This window comes from Bos indicus x Bos taurus, chromosome 1 (genome assembly GCF_003369695.1).
Source record: "Bos indicus x Bos taurus breed Angus x Brahman F1 hybrid chromosome 1, Bos_hybrid_MaternalHap_v2.0, whole genome shotgun sequence".
Classification (NCBI taxonomy): Eukaryota; Metazoa; Chordata; class Mammalia; order Artiodactyla; family Bovidae; genus Bos; species Bos indicus x Bos taurus.
In genome coordinates, this window is record NC_040076.1 from 87,235,303 (window position 1) to 87,261,987 (window position 26,685).

The 26,685-nt window shown below is 40.2% G+C and overlaps 1 protein-coding gene across 2 annotated transcripts in view; it reads right to left on the reverse strand.

Annotated features, from left to right (window-relative positions):
• Window positions 1–26,191, reverse strand: part of ACTL6A (actin like 6A) — a 31,478-nt gene extending 5,287 nt beyond the window's left edge. Inside the window, exons 1-11 of one of the 2 annotated variants that reach the window (XM_027540364.1) lie at window positions 26,005–26,191; window positions 13,988–14,064; window positions 13,650–13,824; window positions 9,372–9,472; window positions 8,659–8,756; window positions 3,399–3,493; window positions 3,021–3,127; window positions 2,836–2,925; window positions 1,353–1,414; window positions 866–980; window positions 637–717 (exon numbers count right to left, since the gene is read on the reverse strand). In XM_027540364.1, coding sequence (XP_027396165.1) covers window positions 637–717; window positions 866–980; window positions 1,353–1,414; window positions 2,836–2,925; window positions 3,021–3,127; window positions 3,399–3,493; window positions 8,659–8,756; window positions 9,372–9,472; window positions 13,650–13,824; window positions 13,988–14,064; window positions 26,005–26,029 — 1,026 coding nt within the window. In that variant the 5' untranslated portion in view covers window positions 26,030–26,191. Of the gene's footprint in view, window positions 1–636; window positions 718–865; window positions 981–1,352; window positions 1,415–2,835; window positions 2,926–3,020; window positions 3,128–3,398; window positions 3,494–8,658; window positions 8,757–9,371; window positions 9,473–13,649; window positions 13,825–13,987; window positions 14,065–25,288; window positions 25,377–26,004 lie in introns of those variants that run through there. The other variant, XM_027540365.1, reaches the window with a different exon arrangement.
• Window positions 26,192–26,685: the final 494 nt, after the last annotated feature.

Sequence of the window (26,685 nt, forward strand, 5' to 3'; positions counted from 1 at the left end):
GGATCTTCCCAACTCAGGGATTGAACCTGGGTCTCCTGCATTGGTAGGCAGATTCTTTACCATCTGAGCCACCAGGGAAGAGGTACAGAATATGGAGTCAGTCCTTAAAACTTGGCAAGAAACAAACTGATGAAAAAATAAAAACCTTGGCAAAGTAAAAAAAATACGAAGTTTATATCTAAACTCCATGTAAAAGTTACATAATTTAAACCACACCTTCTTAAAAAGTAAATCTGTACTACATACACTAAAACCACTAATATAGTTTGGTTTGTCACATTTTAGGAAATCTCTAGACCAGCACAGTCCAAAAGAACTTTCCGTGCTGATGAAAATGTTCTAGCTACATTTATAATGTGGCTCGTGCAACTGAAGGATTGAAATGTAAATTTCTATTTATTTTAGTTGAACTGCCATACGTGGCCAAAAGCTAACTACACTGGACACGACAGCTTTTGAGTTTTGCATTTTCCCTTTTCTAGTAGAACTTCATTTTTTTTACATATTCTTTCATAAAATGGACTTCAGAGTCAGTGGCCAAAGTTGCCAACTTTAAAAAAATGATGGCCATAAATACCGGGGGCACTGGTTTGCCCTAAAAGATACCCTTATGCCATAAACAAGAGTGGCACTTACTGGTCTGATATCAATATCACACATTCCAACACTTGTAGTGACAACATGACTGACGCCCAGCATCGTATTTCCTGATAACCCCTACAACAAAACAGAAACCAGCAGTCACACAGAAGACCTTCAAACCATAAAGCACATAGAAAAAAGTTTATAGTCTTATTTAGCTTTTGTAATTACAAGAGATCTTTAAAGGAAAAAACCAGGGTGATTATGAAATAAACTTTTATACCTTTACATTGGAAGGGTCAAATAATCCTTCAGGAATCTTTAACCGTTCTGCTCCAAAATCACAGTTGTAGCCATTGGGGAATTCATAATGAACAGTTGGCATCTGTGCAGCTACTCTGAAAGTGTATCAGACAATACTAAACAGAGACAAACATCCTCTTCAGAATTACAAACTATTATAAACAATATTGAGGAATTATCAGCTTGTAAGAAAGCAGAATGGTAAAACCTTATTTTCTTTCAAAATGTTATTCAGTATTTAACCTTTTATCTTTAGACCAGTTAAGCATATTCTACACATTTTTAACTAAACAAATCAATTTCTCTCCTCATTTACGAAATACACAGTTTTTTTAAAAAATTGAAGCATAGTTGATTTACAATGTTGTGTTAGTTTCTGGTGTATAGCAAATTGATTCAGTTTTATATATATGTGAAGTATACAGTTTAAGTTTTAAGTCTTGTACAAAAAAAACAAAAAAACATACTGTTCATCGTAAGTTGAATCTGATACTTGAAGTACTGAGGCTTGAAAATCCTGGATAACACACTATGAATTAAAAAAAAAAAAAAAGGTTAAGAAACAAGATTATTGAGATCTGTCTTTATAATCTATACTTTCATAACATTATTTTCAAAACATTTTTCTTCTTTTTCTTCCCTTTCCCATCCAAAACATTTTTCTTAATGAAACTGGACCACGTTCCTGGATGGCTAACTCATTTCAAGCGTATAAATCTACCCAGCCAAGGACTCTGAGCATCAAGAAACTTAATTCTTAACACCTGTATTATGAACTAAATTATATAACATTTAAATTACAACTGTTATGGAAAAAAAAAATGATGAGATAAAAATAAGTGGAAACCCTTGTATCACAGTTCTGCATAATAAAACTTTTTTTACTTAAAAAATTTTTTTATTGGAATATAGTTGATTTACTGTTTTTCCCTTTAAAATAAGCTTAAAAGCAAGACTTCATTAACTGAATATACATACATAAAATGCATATACATTGTATCTTATGGTACTTTTAATGACTGACATAGTATAAAACAGTTACAAAACATGCAGTGAAATACATAGGACCTCTGAGCTGCTAAGGAAAAATCTTCTAAGGTCTAGGTACAGCTATTAATCATCTTCACAATTTTTCCTTGTATCGAACACCCACAAAAAATCTTTATCCTTGGGTGTAAAAAACTTGTCAAATATTCAAATATATTATATCACTGCCATATTAGGCTTCCCTGGTGGCTCAGTGGTAAAGACTCTGTCTGCTAATGTGAAGACGCAGGTTCGATCCCTGATCTGGGAAGATCTCACATGCATCAAAGCAGCTAAACCCGTGCAACTACCAAGCCTGTGCTCTAGAACCTTCAAGCCGCGACTACTGAAGTCACCACACCCTAGAGCCCGTGCTCCACAACAGGACAGGCCACTGCAGTGAGAAGCCCACACATCCAGTGAAGAGAGCCCCTGCTCGCCACAACTGTGTGCAGCAGAAAGACCCAGCACAGCCATAAACAAATATTAAAAAAAAAAAAGAATGCATATTGTGGTGTGAGAGGTTGTTTTACTAACCTCTCCCCCATTAGTAAGTCATTCACGGTCAGAGATGGATTTTCAGTAAAGAAAACCTTTCATTGGCTCCTTGCTATAAACAATAATACATTTTTTTATATAGCTGATTCAAGTTTAACAAAGAAAATGTTAACGGAGCCACACTAGTTTGTTTTTACCCCAAAGCTCCTTTCAGGTCTCACCACAGTAGTCCAAATGAATACAGAGTAGTTTGTTGATATCTGACAAGCATGAAAAGCATACCCTTCCCCCAGCCCCTGACAAAAGCTATTAATTTTGTTTGCAAATATCATTAAAAATATAAGTTTGAAAATATAAAATGCTCATACTCTGTCCAAAGACTTACAGCCTATATAATGCTTTTGTGACGAGAACAGGATTACTTACGTTACACATATAATTGTGCCAAGACCTGGTAACCTGGGGCAGCTTCTCTTTTCTTTTCCAGTTTGCTGGAGACCCTTCACGAACAGCTTCCTAAGTGCCAAGAACAAGTGCTAGGTTAAGAGTTCACAACATGGGGGTGCGGAGTTGAAGGTAAGCCCCAGAAATAAGATTCAATCATCACTTACTTTTGATGCAATCATATATGGAGGAATCAGTTCTATATTCATTTCTTGGAAGAGTTCCCTGCACTGCATAGTGATAAAGTCTCCAGCAAGAGGGGACTTCACAATGCCTATGAAACAGATTACACAGGACTCAGTAAGAAAGCATTCCATCCAAGCTCCTTGGGATGAATTTCCTGTGTTTTTACACGATTAAGTTCTTTCAAGTGGAACTAACGGAAGTATCCTCCAAGCATGAATGAAGCCATGCATCAGTTTTAAATATACGCTATATACTACAGATTTAAAAAAAAAAACATGACTTGGAAATGACTTTGATAGCCCAAGTCATTGCTTTATTTCATGATCTCTGTCCTCAGTGAACCCTGGTTAAAAACTTACCTTGCTGAAGAACATAGCCATCGTGAACAGGAATTGCAGTGGTGTGAGTGGCTCCACTGTCCAAAATAAGCCCAGTAGAACGACCATTAGCAAATCTAGTTTAAAGCATTAAGGAAAAGAAAGTATCAAGGTTCCTAAAATAATGTTTATTTGTAAAGGGAAGGTTTTTATTATGGCTTTTTAAAAACATGCATCATGGCTTAAAAATGTGTTAAAGTAAACACAGGGATGAAAGTTGATATCAAATAATAACTCTGGTTTAAAAAAAAAATGACAACAGGCAGGACTTTCAGAATGGTGGTATGAGAAAGTCAGAGAAACCTTTATCCCAGAGACAGACATCTGTTAAGCTGGTCAAAATTAGCACAATTATTCAAAGTCTCTGGCACAGATCAAAAGGGCTTCCAACAAACTGAGAAGCATTTAACAAAATCTACAGAAACTTGGTAAGAGCAGTGGGAGGCTGTGCCATCTGAGCTAAAAACTGAAACCATTCTCACATAGGATTAAAGAACCATTTCAGCAGTTTGGCAGCTGAGTGGCAGTTATCATCTCTCCCAGCTCAATACGAAGAGCTATTCCAGGTAGATTCAACAGCCAGTGAATATCAGCAGACAGAATTTATCCCATTTTCCACAGTTCTGTGCTGCAGAAGGCCTACATGACATGAACATCACAATCGACATTTAGGAGTGCAGCCATTCATTGGGTCATCCAATATTTACTGAGCATCTATCGTGTGCCTAGTGATGAGTCTGGTGCTCAATAAAGAAGGGAAGCAGTCTCTTACTAGCATTCCTTAAGCACAGAAGAACAAAGGGGTGAACCAAAGCTGTCTGTGCCCTGAAGGATATCCTGTTTAGTGAAGAGGAGACCAATAAAGCTATACAAAGAACAGTTCAGGATGCCCTGGGAGAGTATAAAGGAGTATAACCCGTCCCTAGGAAACCCAAGTGAAAGCTGAGGAGGGGGGCATGGTGAAGAGTTGAAACATGTGGGAAGGCCAGGAGGCAAGAGCACAGGAAGAGGTCTGGGAAGTGCAGAGCCAGTTCAGCAGAGCCTGAAAGATTAAGAAAGGCAAGACTGTGGGAAATGATTAGGGCTTAAATCAGCAGGTTGGCAATCAACAAAGATGATTAGAGCTGCAGTGTGAATAATGGGCAAGAGGAACGGCTACACTTAATATAATGGCAGTGCACAGAGAAATAAATGGATTTGTGGGTTTGGACTGGAGTCAGGGGAGGCTGGATTACACAGGGCTTGATTACTACTTAATCTGAAGGATTAATGAGAAAGATTTCTGGTCTAGACAACTGGGAGTAAGATAAGACACAAAGGAGAAGGAATAAATTTGACGGGAGAGAAGATGAATTCAATTTTGGATATATTGAGTTTAAAGTGCTTAAACAAATAACTAATAGAAAAAGTTCTAGTAGGCAGCTGGACATGGGCCTGGAGCTCACAAGAAAGATCTGGGATACAGATATGATTTGGAATTGGTCAGTGTATAAGTGGTATCTGAAGTCAAGGAAATAGTTAAATCAGAAAGAACATGTCAAAATCAGAAAGAACATGTCAAGAGAGATGAAAGACTAAGAGCAGAAAACCAAGGCATGGGCAGGAATGAACAGAGAAAAGAGCTCTGAGAATAAGTGGCCAGAAAGGTAGGTTAATAATTTATCTTTGCTATTACTGCTACTTCATTGATCTCTGGTGGACTATATATATAAACACTAATTTTATCTCTATTAGTACAAAGTGATACAGTAACACCAGACTAAAAGTATGTAAGCCCTCCTATAGATGACAATTCTAAAATCTGGACAAATTATTTTCAGTGACCATTTCAAAACACTGCAAAGTATTTAAAAGTAGTCAAAATTCAGCCAAAACTAATCCTCATGAAACTGCAACTTGAAGGAGTAAGAAGTGCAAGTCTGCAGCCTCCTCTCCTGAAAGTGCTTCCCAGCTTCCAGGCTACAGCTCAAGAAAACAGTAAAGAACTACAGCCTTACCACCTAAGTCTACACAGAGAGTTCAGGGCTGGAAGAAAAGCTGGACATTAAAGGTAGAAACTCTGGAAGCAAGAGAACCACAGAATGGGCAAAACACAAAACCTGAGTGTAGAATCTACCCGAACGTTTGGTTGACAACTGAACTATTCAAATGCAGGACTTCAGGGGAACCAATAAAATGCAGAGAGAACAGGAGAATAATGCATTCTTGAAAAATGAGGGGCACCAATGATTTTGCTACCTTTGTAACTAAATGAATTTTCCACAAGTATGCAGCTCCGCCAGCAGACAGCTAGCTAAAGCCTGCCTCTCAAACTGAGGTGTCAGGAGGGCAGAGCCTGAGGCTGGCAGATGAGAAGCCAGCTATCAGTTAAGTCAGATAAAACAAACATTAATCTCTTCACTAATGTTTTTGTTTTGGAAAAACAAAAGTTGAAAAAAGTTATTTTTTTCATAAAACTGTTACTTGTGTTGACATTAATGTATCTATCCTTTTTTTTTTTAAACTAATAAGAAAATGTTAAAAGTCTTAGTTTTAAATTCTTAAACAGTAATATTGATAGCTATAACCTATAAAAACCAAAGCTCTGTGGTATCCTTAGTATTTTTTCTTGCACTTTTCCAGTGTCTTGTTTTTCTAATAATTTTATTTATATATTTATTTTTCATTGAGCTGGGTCTTTGTTGCTGCGCTCAGGCTTTCTCCAGTTGTGGTGAGCGGGGGCTATTCTTCATGGTGCTGTGCAGGCTTCTCACTGCGGTGGCTTCTCTTGCTGCGGACCATGAGCTCTAGGGCAGACGGGTTTCAGTAGCTGCAGCACATGGGCTCAGTAGTTGTGGCACACAGGCTTAACTGCTCTGTGCCATGTAGGATCTGTCTGGACTAGAGATCAAACCTGTGTCCCCTGCATTGGCAGGCAGAGTCTCAACCACTGGACCACCAGGGAAGTCCCCCAGTAATTTTTTAAAGTGTAAAAGAATCCCAAGACCATGTTTGAGAAGTCAAAACAATCTTTAGAATAATACTAAAATGTTATTTGCCCTTTTCACTGTCATTCTCTCATGAATGTACAAGAGAGTTTTCCAGAGGCTATGTCATATATGATACACAGCAGACTGAATCTAAAGGCTAGATAAGAGAATCCAACTTCTGCTATTAAGTCCAACGTTAAAGAGATTTGAAAAATTGCAAAACGAAGCCACTCTTCTTATTAATACCTTTGGTTTTGGAAAACAGTTATTTGACATTAAAATATTTTATTAAAATATTAACATGCAACTGACTTATTATTAATTTACTTAAAATAAGCAAATATAATTTTTAAGCTTAATTACTAATATGGCAAATATATCCCGATATGATCCACATAAATAAAAGCTCTATGTATAAAAGTTTGAGAACCACTGGGATAGAAGAACATAGTAAAAAACACCAGTCAACAAAAGCCAGAAACGTTATAAATTCTACAGGACAATCTACTTCCTTTACCAGATAATTACAAGATGGAAAAAAGCAGGGGGTGAGGCAGTGGTTACAATCTAGACCAGTGACCCAAGGGACACATCAAACAAATACAGTGTATGATCCTTGTTGTTTGGGTACCGATTCAAATATGTTTTTTGTTTGTTTGTTTTTAAATAAATTGTGGCTGTATCTTTAAAAAAAAAAAAAGACATGGTGAAATCTTTTAGAGAGACATGCTTAATGTCTGGGATTTATTTCAAAACCATGGAAGGAGGGGGAGTGGATATGGTTATACAGCTAATGCAACTTAGCTCTGTGTTGAAAATGACTGAACCTGGGTGACGGGCACATGGCAGTTCAATATAATGTTCTACCTTCTTTTACATAAGAAATTTTCTATAATAAAAAGTTAAAAAATAATGCCAATTCCGTTTACATACTCCTTGTAAGGAAGCAGCCAAACAGATCTTATGTTCAAATTCATAACTGCCATTTTCAAGCTGTGGACTGGGACCAGTTTGCTTATCTTGACTCTGACTCTTGACAGGGTTATTATGAAAATGAAATGAGATAATGCACACAGAGAGTCTGCTAGTGCTCTCCATCCTCTACTCAAAACCTGCAATGGTTCTCTCAAGTCTAAAGTTCACATTTTTAAAATACAACATGCAAGGCTTCCACAGTCTGACCTAAACCTATTTTTACAACTCTCACTAAAGCTGAATATAAATCTTCAACTCTAAACTCACTGTGAGGAATGCTTACCCTTTCCACCTCCACACTTTTGCTAAAGTCATCTCCAAGACACAGCACGACAGACAAATGTTAGATTACAGCTACCACAGTGATTCTCACACATGTAAAATCCACTTGACTATTATGGCAATCCAGGGAGGTACACAGGATAAATGTGTAAAAGGTGAGGCTGATTTTAAGTACCTAACTCAAGATCAGTTTATAAGCACTGTTACTTGAACTCTAAATAAAGGACTCCTTCCCCTTCACCTTGCAACTAAATCCCCTCACTTTTTTTTTTTGGGTGGGCGGGGGGGGGCGGGCGGCGGGCACGCCACATGGCGTGCAGGATGTTAGTTCCCCAGTCAAGGATTGAACTCATGTCCCCTGCACTGGAAGTGCGAAGTCTTTAACCACTGACTCCCAGGGAAATCTCAAAATTCTCTTTTCTTTACAAGGTCTGTAAGGCTTCAATCTTCCTCCACTGAACTATAATTGCTATTTTAAAATTTCAAATGAATCATGTACTTCTTTATGACTTTTGCCCGTGCTATTTTGAAATATTATTTAAATCTGTTATTTAGTTTTCAACAAGAATATTACATTATTCTTTGAGGTCAGGACATAATATTTCCTTGTCTGTCCCTTAATATGCTCATAAAAAATATTTGGTGATTAAATCTTAAATGAATTTACAGACAACTTCCACTTTTCTCAGGTATTGGAGAGGAGGAAGGAAATGACACTCTTTGAACCCATCTAGGCCTTCTCTTCACATTCCCCTTCTAAAAACACAATTTTTTAAAAACTTTGTTAAATTAACAAGCAGAATTTGAGTGTTTCTTTCCCATCTCCCTCTCACACTTTCGTGCACATCAGTTCCAGTAAGAAATACTGAAAGACAGGTATCTAAAAAGCAATGGGGACAACCTCCTCAACTTCTGACAAGCAAGAACTGACTCCTGTCTTCCTGCTGAGCACATCACCTTTCGCAACACCACAGTTACTCCTGAAGAGAAGCTGAGTATTACTCTTTCAAGGATACGCTGTCAAAACGGCAGTTTTGCAAAGGAAGAATGCAGGAATGTTGTAGTGTTCAAACATTAGCTCTGTCAGTTTCTCTCTCTTTGCTCTGGTATTCCACTTGAGAGGAGGGAAAAAGAAATCCAAATTACTTATTGTTTAAAATGCATATTTATCTTAAAATTCATTTCAGTACTGTATTAACAAAAATGTAAAACATTAAATTACCATGGAAAATCTTCATAATATCTTTACAACATTTATCTCTATGTATTTGTAATAAACTTAATAAAGTTTATTATTTGAAAAGTAAAATTGCTGCTATGAATTCTAGAAACTATAGACTTTTCAAAATATAGAGTAATCAGGATTCTTATAAACATGAAGTATTAAATCTTAAGAGTGAATCTAGTCACTCCTAAGATTGAGTATAAAAGCAGATATACACTGCCCTTGAGGGATAAGGGACAATTCATGAACCAAAATGGGAAGCAGTCAAAGGAAATTAGATATTCAATTCCTGGAAAAAAATAGATAAATAACCGCCAGAACCCAGAGGGTGCTTTACTGTTGTTCTTTGAGTATTTTTATTATTGAAATAATAAAAGTTGTAAGAGTATTTAAAAAAGAATCCCCCTTTCCCTCATTTTCAAAATATGAATTTCTATACTTCTTTAGAGAAAAAGTAAAATGAGTAAAAAAACAACCTAGAAAACTTGAAAAAGTTTGTCTTACTGGTGCTTCTGACATGAGAACAGGATGCAGACTGGCTTCTGATTTGACATGCATTTTGTAGGTATGATCCAAAATAGCCTGGAAACTATCCCAATCTTCAACTAGAATATAAGATAAATACCTTGAAAACAATACTTAGTTGAAGATGAATACAGCATCTTCCGAGAGACTGTTTCTAATGGTTTAGCACTAATACTTTAATATACAGAATTGACTTATTTTACAGCTCTACCTCATAAAACAGTACTTCATATAGACATTAGCTTTGTCTTCTAGATATGGCTCCTCCGGCCCCAACAGTACCATAACCCCTAGACCTGACCCAGATAAAATTAAGGTATCTAACAGACCTAAAATACCAAATAAATAGTATTCGGTTAAGTAGTAACTATAAAGCCCAAAACACAATTCAAATTCTAAGAGGAAACAGAATAGCATGATTTGGAACTAACAGCTATAATCTGTATGAAAAAAGACTCTAAAAACATCATAAAAAATTTAAAGAAGAATATGTTTTCAATTTGCTTTCCATTAAAACATTACACTGAAACTGCTCGCATAAGTCACTAATGATCTTCTAACAGGTAAATCCAGTGGATCTTTTGCATCTGTAATCTCATCTAACCTCTCTAAATTACTGATACCATTGATTAAAGACTTTACAGACTTTTTCTGCCACAGACCAACAAAGAAATGGCATCATTTGTACATCATATTAATATTTTTATAGGCCTATCAGGGTGAGTTTTTTTAATTCACTGTTTTGTTTTGGGGGCTGTGTTAGGTCTTCGTTGCTACCCATGGGCTTCCTCTACTTTTGGTGAGCAGGGGCTGTTCTCTAGTTGCAGAGCTCAGGCCTCTCACTGTGGTGGTGGCTTCTCCTGTTGCAGAGCACAGGCTCTAGGGTGCACGGGCTTCGGTAGCTGCATCACGTGAGCTTAGCTGCCCTGCAGCATGTGCAATCTTCCTGGACCAGGGATTGAACCCGCATCCCCTGCATTGGCAGGCAGACCGGGGTAAGTCCAGAATGGGACATTTTGGTCAAGGCACTTCCTCTATAGCTTTACCTTCTCTTTCCCCTTCTTAGCATAAATCTCAATGCCACAGTTAAGAACAATGAGACTCACAGGACTTCTTTACTTCTCGAATTTTTTCTTTTCTTGGTGTTCTCCTGAATTTTCTCCTACTTCTCTAATTGTTCATCTCACTCCCCTTCATAGGCACCTCTACTGGTTAAATACAGAGTAAGTTTCCATAAGGAATCTCACCCTCAATCCTGTTTTCACATCCCAAACTCTGGGTGGAAAAAAAAATCAATTCCATGTCTTAAAATCATTCTCACTTGCTTATTAAACCAGCATCTATACTCAAACACTTTGAACTAATAAACTCACTTGCTATGCAGAAAGAGTTAACTTAGCAAACCTGAGAAAGGCCTGCTTGCAAGGCTGACCCTTGGCTGGCATCTGGGAACTTCTCTGGTAAACAGTTTCCTACACTGATATAAAACTTTCCCCAAATAAGAGTAGATCACTGTGCCTAAACCATTTATACAAACAGTGTGGTTTATACTGGGAGTCTGGGGTTTTGGAACATGTTGGGCACAAGGTACCTACATGACCGGTCACCAATAAAAACCATGGGTACTGAGTCCTTTTTTTTCTGAATCCAAAAGATAGGTATTTATTCCAAGTATCAGGATAATATAAGAAATAAAATATTTGTAACAAAAAATATCCTTCTAGTTCTTTAGCAGTTCTACAGAGATATAATGAATTTTATGTGTCCAATGAAGAGATTTTCTTCTGTAATGCTACACAGTTGTGTGACTCTTTTTACAACATAATTTTAGAATAGTTCCATCACCTCAAAAAGAAACTGTATGCTCTTTAACAGTCACTTCTCATAATATCCACAGCCCCAAGCAACTGCTACTTTACTTTCTGTCTGTATAAATTAGCTTTTCCTGGTCATTCCATATTAGAGTAAGTGATTCCACATTATGTGGAATTTTGCATCTGATTTCCTCCATTTGGCATAAGGCTTTTGGGGTTCATCAAAACCCAACTGATATTTTGACTTGTATCAGTTATTTTGTTTCTTTTATTGTCAAATAGTATTAAGACTTCATTTTATGGATACAGCACACTGTGTACACCCATTCATCCAACAATGCGCCTTTGGACTATATCTACCTTTCAGTTAATATGGATAATGCTGCTACGAACGTTTGCATTTAAGTATTTGTGTGGACATAGGTTTCAGTTCTCTTGTACTGATACCTAGGAGTGAACTGTTTGGATTATAAGGTGAATTTATATTTAATCTATTAAGAAACTGTCAAACTATTTTTCAAAGCTGCTGTACTATTTTATGTTCTCTCCCAGAAATAGATATGGAGGTTTCAGTTTCTCTATATCCTCATCACACTTGCTATTGTCTGTCTTTATAATACAGCTATCCTGTAAGTGTGAAGCAGAGTGCTGAGTCTTTAATGTGCTCCCTTAGTAGACCATGGATTTCCCAGGTGGCTCAGTCATAAAGAAACCATCTGCCAATGCAGGAGACTCAGGAGACACAGGTTTGATGCCTGGGTCGGGAAGAGCCTCTGGAGAAAGAAATGGTAACCCACTCCAGTATTCTTGCCTGGGAAATCCAATGGACAAAGGAGCCTGGGAGGCTACAGTCCATGGGGTCACAAAGAGTTGGATATAACTGAGCACGTATAATAGACCACATACACATGTTCCTCGCTGCTGGAAGGTTTAAGCACATCCTTTATGACTACACTGTAAGCGCTTGGAAGCTTGTGCTGCTTTCCTTTGGGCATTGCATGCCCTTTTCTTCCTTTTGCCAATTCTGCTATGTATCCTTTTGGCATAATAAATCTTAGCTATGGGTACCATTACACGCTGAATCTTGTGAATCCTTTTTAGTAAATAACTGGACCTATTTCCAGTAGTCATGTATGGATGTGAGAGTTGGACTGTGAAGAAGGCTGAGTGCCGAAGAATTGACGCTTTTGAACTGTGGTGTTGGAGAAGACTCTTGAGAGTCCCTTGGACTGCAAGGAGATCCAGCCAGACCATTCTGAAGGAGATCAGCCCTGGGTGTTCTTTGGAAGGAATGATGCTAAAGCTGAAACTCCAGTACTTTGGCCACCTCATGCGAAGAGTTGACTCATTGGAAAAGACTCTGATGCTGGGAGGGATTGGGGGCAGGAGGAAAAGGGGACGACAGAGGATGAGATGGCTGGATGGCATCACCGACTCAATGGACGTTGAGTCTGAGTGAACTCCAGGAGTTGGTGATGGACAGGGAGGCCTGGCGTGCTGCAATGCATGGGGTCGCAAAGAGTCGGACACGACTGAGCAACTGAACTGAACTGAAGAGTGACAGTGGACATTTGCTTTTTAAGACCATAAAGCTTGCCCCTTCCCTAGTGCATGGTACCCCTTATTCAGTAACTCCAAAAATCTAGGAAACTTATTTTTAAACTTTTGAAAGTTTAAATTCTTAGCACCATTTGTCCTGGATATCTCAGACAGCCACCTCAGGATCTCTGCCATCAGTGTTAAAATTTAAAACCTCTTCATTTCTCATTTGGACTCACCTCCCTAATTGATCTTCCTGTTTCTAGTATCTCTCTCCAATCACGCCTATGTATTACTGTTAGAATAATCTTTCCATTTGGCATATATGAGCGTTTCACGTCTCTGTTTAAAAATTCCTTTAGGGTAATATTTCAGTTACCTGCTTGATATACTCCTGGCATTCCAAGCCCTTTTATGATTGCTCTCTGCCTGCCTTTCCTGCAACCGGCCCTAATGCACCTACTGTTATAGCCATACTTAACTGATGACATTTCCAAACATGTAAGTTTCTCCCACAATACCATCTCTTCATACATGCTGGTTGCTCTGCTTTACCCAGACTTGTCAGGCAGGCTAATTCTTATTCCGTGATCAAGATTCAGCACAGTTACCCCCTTGTGAAAACCATCTCCGACCCCCATAGAGTTAAATATCTCTCCTCTGTAACCCCACCGCTTATCAAACACAGTTATATACACAAATCTACCTTCTATACCTATAAGTTTCTTAGAAAAAGAAACATGTTTTACGCATCTTTGTATTCTCAGTGCCTGGAACATCAGTTCATGGAATAAAAACAAGAAGATAGCTGATATTCAACTTATAAGCAGCCACTGCTTTATATCTGAAATATACTATACATACTCTACATTTATAATCAAATCCATAGGAAAAACTATCGTACCCATCCCATTTTTCAGTGGTGAAATGGCCTCTGTGTTCTCCCTCGGAACCCGCAGGGCATTAGTATCTATGTAATAGGTGGGACCGCCTTGTTTGCCTTTATCACCATCGATTTCCATCAGTGTACTTCCATCATCTCTTTCTACCACCATACCAATAGCCGTAGGGAAATCCACCTGGAAGAGTCAAAAACATGATTTGCAAGTTTTACATGCTCTTATCAAGGAGTCATTCCCACCAACTAATGTCTTTTACCATATTTGAGTCAGACTTTCTGCGTGAATTTAACTCTGCATGAATGGCTCCTGTATTTCTGATTAACTCTAACATTACACTGACCTTGGGACAGTCTTCACCAGCATAACCAGCTCTCACAGTATAGGATCCAATGTCAAAAACAAGGGCTCCAACTTCATCTGAAAAGATGAAAAGATATCTAACATTAACAACTTACAAGTACCATATGAAAATTAAAGAGTACTTAATGTGCTTATATTCATGTTACTACTACTTTGAACCTAGTTTTAAATAGCCTTAAAGATTTATTTAATTAAAATATAGCCAAGTCAAATATAGTATATTAGTAGAGGTTCAATCAGCAAAGAGACGATATGCTAAAATTAGGTAATTTAAGGAGAGTTTTTCTCCAAGCCAGGCTTCAGCAATACGTGAACTGTGAACTTCCAGATGTTCAAGCTGGTTTTAGAAAAGGCAGAGGAACCAGAGATCAAATTGCCAACATCTGCTGGATCATGGAAAAAGCAAGAGAGTTCCAGAAAAACATCTATTTCTGCTTTATTGACTATGACAAAGCCTTTGACTGTGTGGATCACAATAAACTGTGGACAATTGTGAAAGAGATGGGAATACCAGACCACCTGACCTGCCTCTTGAGAAAACTATATGAAGGTCAGGAAACAACAGTTAGAACTGGACATGGAACAACAGACTGGTTCCAAATAGGAAAAGGAGTACGTCCAGACTGTATATTGTCACCCTGCTTATTTAACTTCTATGCAGAGTACATCATGAGAAACGCTGGGCTGGAAGAAGCATAGGCTGAAATCAAGATTGCTGGGAGAAATATCAATAACCTCAGATATGCAGATGACACCACCCTTATGGCAGAAAGTGAAGAGGAACTAAAAAGCCTCTTGATGAAAGTGAAAGTAGAGAGTGAAAAAGTTGGCTTAAAGCTCAACATTCAGAAAACGAAGATCATGGCATCCAGTCCCATCACTTCATGGGAAATAGATGGGGAAACAGTGGAAACAGTGTCAGACTTTATTTTCTGGGCTCCAAAATCACTGCAGATGGTAATTGCAGCCATGATATTAAAAGACGCTTATTCCCTGGAAGGAAAGTTATGACCAACCTAGATAGCATATTCAAAAGCAGAGACATCACTTTGCCAACTAAGGCCCGTCTAGTCAAGGCTATGGTTTTTCCAGTGGTCATGTATGGATGTGAGAGTTGGACTGTGAAGAAAGCTGAGTGCCGAAGAATTGACTCTTTTGAACTGTGGTGTTGGAGAAGACTCTTGAGAGTCCCTTGGACTGCAAGGAGATCCAACCAGTCCATTCTGAAGGAGATCAGTCCTGGGATTTCTTTGGAAGGAATGATGCTAAAGCTGAAACTCCAGTACTTTGGCCACCTCATGCGAAGAGTTGACTCCTTGGAAAAGACTCTGATGCTGGGAGGAATTGGGAGCAGGAGGAAAAGACGACGACAGAGGATGAGATGGCTGGATGGCATCACCGACTCGATGGAGGTGAGTCTGAGTGAACTCCGGGAGTTGGTGATAGACAGGGAGGCCTGGCGTGCTGCAATTCATGGGGTCACAAAGAGTTGGACACGACTGAGCGACTGAACTGAACTGAACTAAAGGAGAGTTTACTTATTATAGGGTCTACTTACAAAGATACAAGAACTATACAGGAAAACCAGAAAGGACAGTATGATATCCTAGGACGAGTGATAACAGAAATCTGTTGCCACACTTAGAACTGAAGAAACACGAGGGAAGAACTGTTACTAGTACCGGGAGAGAGACCTGTGTTGGGAGGGTACCTGACAGGAGCTGCGATCTTCAGTTGAGGATGGAGTCAGCCTAACACATCTGCCAACCTCTCCCCACTGGCTAGGGTGATCATATCATTTCTCATCCAAACAGAGCTACTTCTAAACGTGATAGAAGCCGCTGTAAATAATCAAACTAGGACAAGAGGCACAAAGCAGGAAGCCCCGTGACCGTGTGTGTGCTTAGCTGCTCAGTCATGTCCGCCTTTGTGCGACACCATGGACTGTAGCCCACCAGGCCTCTCTGTACCACGGGCCAAACCAAAGGTTAATAGTCCACAGATAGTCTACCAGGGTCAACCTTTAAGGGACAGAGCGGGCAGACATAGGAGTAAAGTGGATCTGGAAGGGCCAAGGAGAGGTATCCAGTACACAGAGGTACACCATTTTTTTCATACATTAAACAACATTATATTTCATGGAATTTGGGAATAAATTTAGCAAAACCCCAAGAAAAATAAGGAACCAGAGGTAAGGTATAATGTTATAAGGTATAACGTGGGCCAGGTAAAAATCATTAAAATGAAGGTACCAAAGTTTACACATTTCACAGATTTGTAGGAGATAAAAGTTTAATGCTGAGAGAGAAAGCTGTCTTTTTTTTTCATATTCAAATTCAGAGAAAAGCCTCTAAGAATACTTTAAAAATGTGTGTGCATACATGCGTGCTCAGTCACTTCAGTCATGTTTGATTCTCTGCAACCCTATGGATTGGAACCCGTCAGGCTCCTCTGTCTATGGGATTCTCCAGGCCAGAATACAGGAGTAGGTTGCCATTTCCTTCTCCAGGGAATCTTCCCCACCCAGGGATCCAATCTCCTGCACTGCAGGTGGGTTCTATACCACTAAGCCACCAGAGAAGCGCCATACTTTAAAAATACTTCACTCAAAACAGCACACTTCCTAAAAGAAAGCACTTGGGTTTTCTAGGTATTGATTTTTGAAAGAAGCAATTTTTCAATGAATTATTAAAAATAAATATTGCTTAGCTCGATTAAATTGACAAGGTCAAGTCTGGTAAGACCAAGTATTGTCAAAGAAGTAGAAAAAAAGAAGCTCTTACATATTTGCCAGCAAAAGTTATAAACTGATACAAACACTCTGGGGAATTTAGTCATATCTACTAAAGTTGAAAATGTGCATACATAGCAATTACACTTATTATCTTCTCTAGAGAAACTCTCTCATGTATATCACGAGCAGACATGTACAGGAACCCTCACTAGCTATATATGTGACCTCAGGTGATTTACTAACCTCTCTGCCTCAGTTTCCTCATATGTAAAATGTGTGCTAACAGTTCCTATCTCAGTGGATGTTCGAGTATGGAAGCACTTAGGACAATGCCTGGTACCTAATAAGCACATAAGTGTACTGGGGTAATATTTATCATCACACTGCTTGCCGCAGGAAAAGGTAGATTAAACGGTCTCTCAGCAGGGAAGTAAACTACAGCTTATTCATACAGTGAAATATTTACTATTGCTAGACAGCAGTTAAAAGTGAATAGTCCAGATCTGCATGTATCAACATGGATAAATCTCAAAAGAATTACTTTAAAAACCTAGTTACTATGCACACATATTTTAATACTATTTAATTCATTATGGATTCATACACACTTAATGAAAGTATAAAAATATATATAGGGTTGGGGAATATTACATCCCAACTTCAGCTCACTGGTTACCTCTAAGGAAGCAGAGAGGAGGAATCTATACCAACAACATCTTATTTCATAAAATATCTGAGGCAAATATGACAAAATATTACATTTATTTAATCTCAGCAGTGAATACAGAAGTATCACATACAAACTTACATAAATTTTATTTTTAATATTAAGTATTCAAAAACTAAAATAATAAGTTTTAAAATAAAGATTATTACACTGCAATGATCACAGTTGAGAGATGGTTTCTTTATAGCACAGTAACCTCATTTTTGTTGAAATAAAATGAAGAGGCACTTATGTTTATTTCTAATTTGAAAGGAATCTTCTGCATTTGTTACATTTCCCAAAGTAATCAACTTTTCTCTACATAATCTCTGATTCAAATTATTTTGTCTTAAAGAAAAGGCCCTTAAAAGCAGTACACTGGAATTATTTTCACCACAGCATGTAAACTTAAGTATAAAGTAGGAAAAGCAGTATTCCAATGAACATGGATTGGTAAACTCTAAGACTTTAATTAACCAGAATACTCTTGGGTAAAGAAATATCCTAACTAAATGAATTAATCGCTTGGTTAACCAAAACTTTCTACTCCTGCTCTCAAGGATCAACCTTTTACCTTGCACCAGGGCTTTTAACCTCTTCTGTGTCATGGACCCTTGGACAATGAGAGAGGCTGAACTGTTTCATCCTAAAATTCATATGCTTAAGTCCTGCTGTTGTTCAGTCATATGGGCTGCAGCATGCCAGGCTTCCCTGTCCTTCACTATCTCCCAGGTTTGCTCAAATTCATGTCCTTCGAGTCGGTGATGCCATCCAATCATCTCATCCTCTGTCACCCTCTTCTCCTCCTGCCTTCAACCTTTCCCAGCATCAAGGTCTTTTCCAATGAGTCAGCTCTTCACATCAGGTGGTCAAAGTATTGGAGTTTCAGCTTCAGCATCAGTCCTTCCAATGAACATTCAGGATGGATTTCCTCTAGGATGGACTGATTTGATCTCCTTGCTGTCCAAGGGACTCTCAAGAGTCTTCAACTCCACAATATGAAAGCATCAATTCTTCGGCGCTCAGTCTTCTTCATTAAAGATCCAACTCTCACATCCGTACATGACTACTGGAAAAACCATAGCTTTGACTATACGGACCTTTGTCAGCCAAGTGATGTCTCTGTTTTTTAATATGCTATCTAGGTTTGTCACAGCTTTTCTTCGAAGAAGCAAGCATCTTTTAATGTTGTGGGTGCAGTCAACATCTGCAGTGATTTTGGAGTCTTAACCCCAAGTAACTGAATGTTTGGAGATAAGGTATTTAAAGAGATGACTAAGTTAAAATGAGATCATTAGGGTAGACTCTAATCCAGTATGACTAATATCCTCACAAGAAGAAGAAACCTGGACACGTATATGTACAGAGGGAGGACCATGTGAAGACACCAGGAATGGCCACTGTAAGCCAAGGAGAAAGGTCTACAAGGAAAATAACCCTGGCAACACCTGATCTCAGACTTGTACCCGCAAAAACTGTGAAAAAATTAATTTTTGTTGTTTAAGTCACTCATTCTTTGTTATGGCAGCAAACTAATACACACAGCTCAGGACACTTATGAATGTCTTCTTAGAATGTTCTCAGATAGACTATTAAAAAAAAAAAAAAGATGAATATAGATAGTTATAACCATCGACTCCTTAGGGAGGGCAAGGACCCCCTATCAGGAGCCCCTGCTCTAACTCGGCCTTTGTAATCTGCTCCACTCCTACAGCCTCAACTTCTACCTAGTGATACTTCCAATCTCAAATTTACCCCTCAAGCCCTCACACCTTCACCTAATCCATATCTCAAACTTCTTACTGTACATTACTTCCACCTGATGTCCCTTGGGTCCCTCAAATTCAACATACCTGAAGTATTGTCTCCTTTCCCCAACCCTGCCTAATCTAATCTCAGCAGTGCTTATCACAGTTAGTGGTCCCAGTCATCAGAGGCAACAACTTTCCTGAACACCTTCTTATTTCATATCCCTCATCCAATTCCGGAGAAGGCAATGGCACCCCACTCCAGTACTCTTGCCTGGAAAATCCCATGGATGGAGAAGACTGGTAGGCTGTAGTCCATGGGGTTGCTAAGAGTCGGACACGACTGAGCAACTTCCCTTTCACTTTTCACTTTCATGCATTGGAGAAGGAAATGGCAACCCACTCCAGTGTTCCTGCCTTGAGAATCCCAGGGACAGGGGAGCCTGGTGGGCTGCCATCTCAGTCAGACACAACTAAAGCAACATAGCAGCAGCAGCATCCAATTCTGCCAATGATTTCTGCTAAACATTTTTCAAATCCCTTCTTCTTTAATGCCATTGCCACTGCCTGAGTCAAGTTCTTATTGCAACTGGGAATTACCATAATTCCCTATGGTACTGTGCTTCCATCTTTACCTTCTGGATCCACCTTTCCTTTCAAAACTGTAACTCTGAACATTTTGGTACATAAATCCTTCAATGAAAAGAAAGGGTAGAATCATGCAGTGCTTTATCATCATCTGCAAGATAAAATTCAAATCATTCCACCCAAGTGATATACAAGACCTAGCATAATCTGGCAGCAGTCTCTCCTCCCACTTCATATACCTGCATTACTGAAGATTATGTTGTCTCCTAACACACCATTTACTCCTCATACGCTGTCCCTCTCTATTCCTCTTTCATCATCCTCATAACCTCCCTTGTAAGGTCCCTTGACTCCTCCACATTAAGAACTTTCTACTCTGTGTTATCTTTGTACCTGCTATATACTGTCATTACTGAACATACTCCACTGAATTAGTCAATATCCTTTATCATCAATAAAAGACTTTTCACGTACCACTAAGAAAAAAAACATGCTGCCAATTAAACTCTGCCATGCCACCAATATTATTCCAACTTCAGCTCTTTAAATGTATGCAGGGTGGGGTGGTTGTACAACTAAAACTACATGAAATACAGTGTCTGTTTATTTGACTGACTTACCTGTAAGACTTCGAGCTTCTTGAAGACAGAAGCTATACTCTGCATACAACAAGCACTCAAAAAATTTTTGTGAAAAGAAAAATCTAACAAGTCAGTTATACCTGTCTTTAGGGAAAGGAGTACATCAAGGCTGTATATTATCACCCTGCTTATTTAACTTATATGCAGAGTACATCATGAGAAATGCTGGGCTGGATGAAGCACAAGCTAGAATCAACATTCCAGGCAGAAATATCAATAACCTCAGATATGCAGACGACACCACCCTTATGGCAGAAAGTGAAAAACTAAAGAGACTCTTGAAAGTGAAAGAGGAGAGTGAAAAAGTTGGCTTAAAACTCAACATTCAGAAAACTAAGATCATGGCATCTGGTCCCATCACTTCATGGCAAATAGATGGAGAAACAGTGGAAACAGTGACACACTTCATTTTTTTTGGCTCCAAAATCACTGCAGATAGTGACTGTAGCCATGAAATTAAAAGATGCTTATTCCTTGGAAGAAAAGTTATGACCAACCTAGACAGCAGAGACATTAAAAAGCAGATTATTAAAAAGCAGAGACATTATTTTGCCAACAAAGTATGGTTTTTCACATCACTTCCATGGATGTGAGAGCTGAACTATAAAGAAGGCTGAGCGCCAAAGAACTGATGCTTTTGAACTGTGGTGTTGGAGAAGACTTTTGAGAGTCCATTGGACTGAAAGGAGATCCAACCAGTCCATCCTAAAGGAAATCTGTCCTGAATGTTCACTGGAAGGACTGATGCTGAAGCTGAAACTCCAATACTTTGACCACCTGATGCGAAGAACTGACTCATTGGAAAAGACCCTGATGCTGGGAAAGATCGAAGGAAGGAGGAGAAGGGGACGACAGAGGATGAGATGATCGGATGGCATCACTGACTCGATGGACATGAGTTTGAGCAACCTCCGGAAGTTGGTGATGGATAGGGAAGCCTGGTGTGCTGCATTCCATGGGGTCGCAAAGAGTCGGACATGACTGAGCAACTGAACTTAACTGAATTAGTGTGGTAAACTGGACATAGTAGAATTTTAATTTGAGGAAGACTCTCTTGATTCTTGGAAATTTTCCATATGTTCATTTTCCAGTAAGTCTATTTCCTGTAGTTCTATTAAGTCTATCAGTTATGTCTATTCTATAATCCTGTATAGGTCTATTGTTCTGTTAAAAACTAAGGTTTCCTTCACGGTTCAGTGGTAAAGAATCTGCCTGCCAATGAAGAAGACTTGGGTTTGATCCTTGGGTCGGGAAGATGCCCTAGAGAAGGAAATGGCAATCCATTCCAGTACTCTTGCCTGGAAAAATCCCATGGACAGAGAAACCTGGTGGGCTACAGTCCATGGAGTCACAAAGAAATGGACATGACTGAGCACACACACATTTTACTCCTGAGTAAATGGCTTCCAAGTTTAGGGGTGAAGTGATATTTCTGAGAAAACATGGAGCAATGAGGGCCATTTGCTAACCTGGTCTTAAAAACATTCCAACACGATACTGGAAGCTAATGACTGCGAGGAGGTGAGAAGGTTGTTTTACTTTTTTGTTTGGACAAGGGTGCCCCAATTCACAGGGAAGATGATTTTGAGAAATTTTTAAGATTAGAGATGGGGAGGGGGGCGGTGGAGTGATAAAGCAATGAAGTATCAAAGATGGACCTGTAGTATACCTGTTTATTTCTGTCAAGGAAAGGAGACTGAAGCAGAGGAGTACCATGTAAGACAGACACAGGAGCAACGAGTAGGCCCAGAAAGCAATTATGGCAAGTATGAAAATCTGGATGAACTGTGCATTATATCTAAAGCTGAGTGTTAGATCTGATCAGAAATAAACACTGGAATAAGAGAGCTACCAATTTTAAAAATTAAACTACAAACATTCATTTTATAAGCAAGTTTAAGTTAAAAATACAGTTTACTAAGTTAATTACACACAAAATGTGGGTGGGAGGTTTCGTTGCCTTTCACAGTAAACCTTTTGGAAAATATGACCCACTATAAATACTGGTCATACAGTAGTAGCTCAAACACAAAATCATACACTTATTTTTGTCAGTTTTAAATACTTTATATGTGAAACAGGCTTTAAGATATACTCCTCTACATGAACAAAGGGACGTTTATTCTGAATATCTAAATCATACATGAATATGCTATGGTTATATACTTGAAAAAATGACTTAAAATTATTTTAATGAGAAAAGGTTTTACTGAAATGCCTTTTCTTTATCCCAGAAGTTCCTGCTGCCCACTTGCTAGAAAGTTAAAGATGATGCTGTGAAAGTGCTGCACTCAATATGCCAGCAAATTTGGAAAACTCAGCAGTGGCCACAGGACTGGAAAAGGTCAGTTTTCATTCCAATCCCAGAGAAAGGCAATGCCAAAGAATGCTCAAACTACCACACAATTGCACTCATCTCACACATTGGTAAAGTAATGCTCAAAATTCTCCAAGCCAGGCTTCAGCAATATGTGAACCGTGAACTTCCAGATGCTCCAGCTGGTTTTAGAAAAGGCAGAGGAACCAGAGATCAAATTGCCAACATCTGCTGGATCATGGAAAAAGCAAGAGAGTTCCAGAAAAACATCTATTTCTGCTTTATTGACTATGCCAAAGCCTTTGACTGTGTGGATCACAATAAACTGTGGAAAATTCTGAAAGAGATGGGAATACCAGACCACCTGATCTGCCTCTTGAGAAATGTGTATGCAGGTCAGGAAGCAACAGTTAGAACTGGACGTGGAACAACAGACTGGTTCCAAATAGGAAAAGGAGTTCGTCAAGGCTGTATATTGTCACCCTGCTTATTTAACTTATATGCAGAGTACATCATGAGAAACACTGGACTGGAAGAAACACAAGCTGAAATCAAGATTGCCGGGAGAAATATCAATAACCTCAGATATGCAGATGACACCACCCTTATGGCAGAAAGTGAAGAGGAACTAAAAAGCCTCTTGATGAAAGTGAAAGTGGAGAGTGAAAAAGTTGGCTTAAAGCTCAACATTCAGAAAATGAAGATCATGGCATCCGGTCCCACCACTTCATGGGAAATAGATGGGGAAACAGTGGAAACTGTCAGACTTTATTTTTCTGGGCTTCAAAATCACTACAGATGGTGACTGCAGCCATGAAATTAAAAGACGCTTACTCCTTGGAAGGAAAGTTATGACCAACCTAGATAGCATATTCAAAAGCAGAGACATTACTTTGCCAACAAAGGTTCGTCTAGTCAAGGCTATGGTTTTTCCAGTGGTCATGTATGGATGTGAGAGTTGGACTGTGAAGAAGGCTGAGCACCAAAGAATTGATGCTTTTGAACTGTGGTGTTGGAGAAGACTCTTGAGAGTCCCTTGGACTGCAAGGAGATCCAACCAGTCCATTCTGAAGGAGATCAGTCCTGGGATTTCTTTGGAAGGAATGATGCTAAAGCTGAAACTCCAGTACTTTGGCCACCTCATGCGAAGATTGACTCATTGGAAAAGACTCTGATGCTGGGAGGGATTGGGAGCAGGAGGAGAAGGGGACGACAGAGCATGAGATGGCTGGATGGCATCACTGACTCAATGGACATGAATCTCAGTGGTCTCCGGGAGTTGGTGATGGACAGGGAGGCCTGGCGTGCTGCAATTCGTGGGGTCTCGAAGAGTTGGACACGACTGAGCGACTGATCTGATCTAATCTATGTAACTCTAACCTGGTTAATCTTTTCTATGCCTTATTTTCTTCTTTAATAATATGGGGAAAAGTAGAACCACCTCCCATGTCTGTTGTGGATTAACTGACAATGCATGTATTAAATACAATGCATTATAAGCCTCTGTCATGAAGAACAGTTCCTGGTACACAGGATGCACTCAATAAATGTTAACTGTTGGAATTATTAGTATCCATTTCTACCTTAGTCACATTAAACAATGCCTTGTAAGGGAATACTCAGTGGACAACCTTTAGGTCCTTGGATGAGTGAACCTGAGAGTCAAAACAATCAGCAGGGACTTCCCTAGTGGTCCAGTAATGAGGACTCTGTGGTTCCCACGCAGGGGGCTTGGTTCTGTCCCTGATCTGGGGACTAAGATCCCACAGACTGCATGGTGAGGCCAAAAACAAAACAAAAAACAGAGTCTGCAGCCTCCATGAGCATGTATACTCAGCTTTTTTGTCAGAATTACATCTTCAGATGGGGAAAAAGTAAATCATGAAGATCCACTAGGCTTTCTCCAAAGTAAAAATGAAAAGCTGATTCTTACACTTCAGAAATCAAAACCAAAAACATATATGGAGAAGGAGAGGGTGAGGGCCAGCGTGTCACCTGAGCAGAAACTCAAGCTTCACTTCAAAACTACTAAAAACTTTGGAAAGTTTATTTTCATCTCCTACCTATAATATTCCATCCGTTCAGAAAACAGTATCCTTACTAAACACAATAACAAAAGCACGACTTTAGGTTTCTTTCTTCTCTAATTCATCAAACACAAAACATGAATCATATACACCAATGCTTCATCTAGGCATCTCGAAAAAACGGAGGCTCCAAATTCGGTAGATTTAGAGTGGGGCTTGCACTCCAGTGTTCTTGCCTGGAGAATCCCAGGGACGAGGGAGCCTGGTGGGCTGTCATCTATGGGGTCGCACAGAGTCGGACGCGACTGAAGCGACTTAGCAGCAGCAGCAGCAGCAGAATGGGGCTTGAGATTTTACATTTCTAAAGAGCTTGCAGGTGCTGCTGCGGCTGCTGCTCCTTGGATCATACTTTTAGTAATAAGTGTAGCATTACCCCCGTTTAATCTTCACAACCACCCCAATGGGTAGGAATTATTCTACAAACGACGAACCTGAAGTTGGCAAAAGTTAAGTAACTTACCGAAGGCCAATGAGCTTACTAAATGGTGAGGCTGATATTACAACCCAGGCCCGTGATAATCTTTCACTACACCGGATCCCACCCATCTTTAAGCAACCTTAAATTGCATATGTTCCTAAATTATGCCGGAGCAGAGTGGCCCACAGATAACTCCGGATCATCCACAGTCAACAAATAGGGAGAAGTTATTGAAAGGCGTGAGGCTGCGTGAGCGCGGACGGAGAAGGAGGCTGTGTCCTGAGTGGCCACGATTCCTCCAATCAGTTCCACTCCTCGCGGCTCGCTGTGCCACCTCGGAGACGCCGCGGAAACCCTCCAGCCACGCCGACGAACTGCTGGGACCTCCCAACTTTAAACGGACGCGCACACCGCGACAGAGCCGGCTGGGAGAGAGGTGACCCTGAGGCCAGTCACTCCAGCCGCGGCTCACCGGGCCCGCTGCCCGGCCAGCCCGGGACCGCGCGCAGCCCCAAAAGCCGGCTCCTCCGCGGCCCGAGGCTGGAAGGGGCCGTAGGGGGCGGCGACTCCAGGCGCCGGTAGCGATCGCCGAGCCGGGTGGGCTCCGGAGGCGGGCAGAGCGCGGGGCGGGGATAGGGCGGGGAGGCCGGGGTCCCCAGGGGGAGACCGGAAGGGCCGCCGGCAAGGGGAGGGCTGGGGGCGGCGGTTACAAACCCCACAAGCTAAAAAGGCGCGCTCTCCCGATCGACCGCACTCACCTCCCCCGTATACCCCGCCGCTCATGGTTGCTGTCGACGAGACTTCTACTCGTAAAGGCCACCTGGCGAAGTGACTGCAACGGCTGCGACTGCGGGTCTGCAGAAGCGCTAGCCCCCGACTCCCTTAACTTCCACCACCACCCCCCTCAGGCAACAAAGCGGCGGCCACACACACCCGGAGCGCAGTCACACTTGCTGTCTCCTTCTATCGGCCAATCACAAGAGGCCCGGCTACACTTCAACCAATAAAAATAAGGCTGTGCCGCATCCTTGTCGCGGCACAGCCAGTTTAGCCAATCGAAGGCAGCCATAGGGGCGGGGAGAGAGGAAAGCGACGGAAGGAGGGAAGGAGTTGGGTTGCGGAACCGGGGAGGCGGGGCGTCTCTAGTGGGAGGGAAAGAGGGGCGGAGGGAGCTGGAAGGAGAGAAGGAAGGCTGGAGGCAAGAGTCGGGCTGGCTTAGGGTGTAGCGGGGCGCGGAGGAGAGGTGGGAATCCGGTAGAGCAAGATAAGCCTCTGAAAAAAAAGTCTGGAATTTGAGAAAGTGTCTCCACCAGGAGTACCCATGGTTTGGGCTTGTAGTGAATGAGGGTTGGTGGTTTTTTGTTTTTTTCCAGAAGAAGTATTTTCAACTAACTGAAAAACTTGAATGTTATGCTCCACTTTGGGGTAGAGGGCATCAG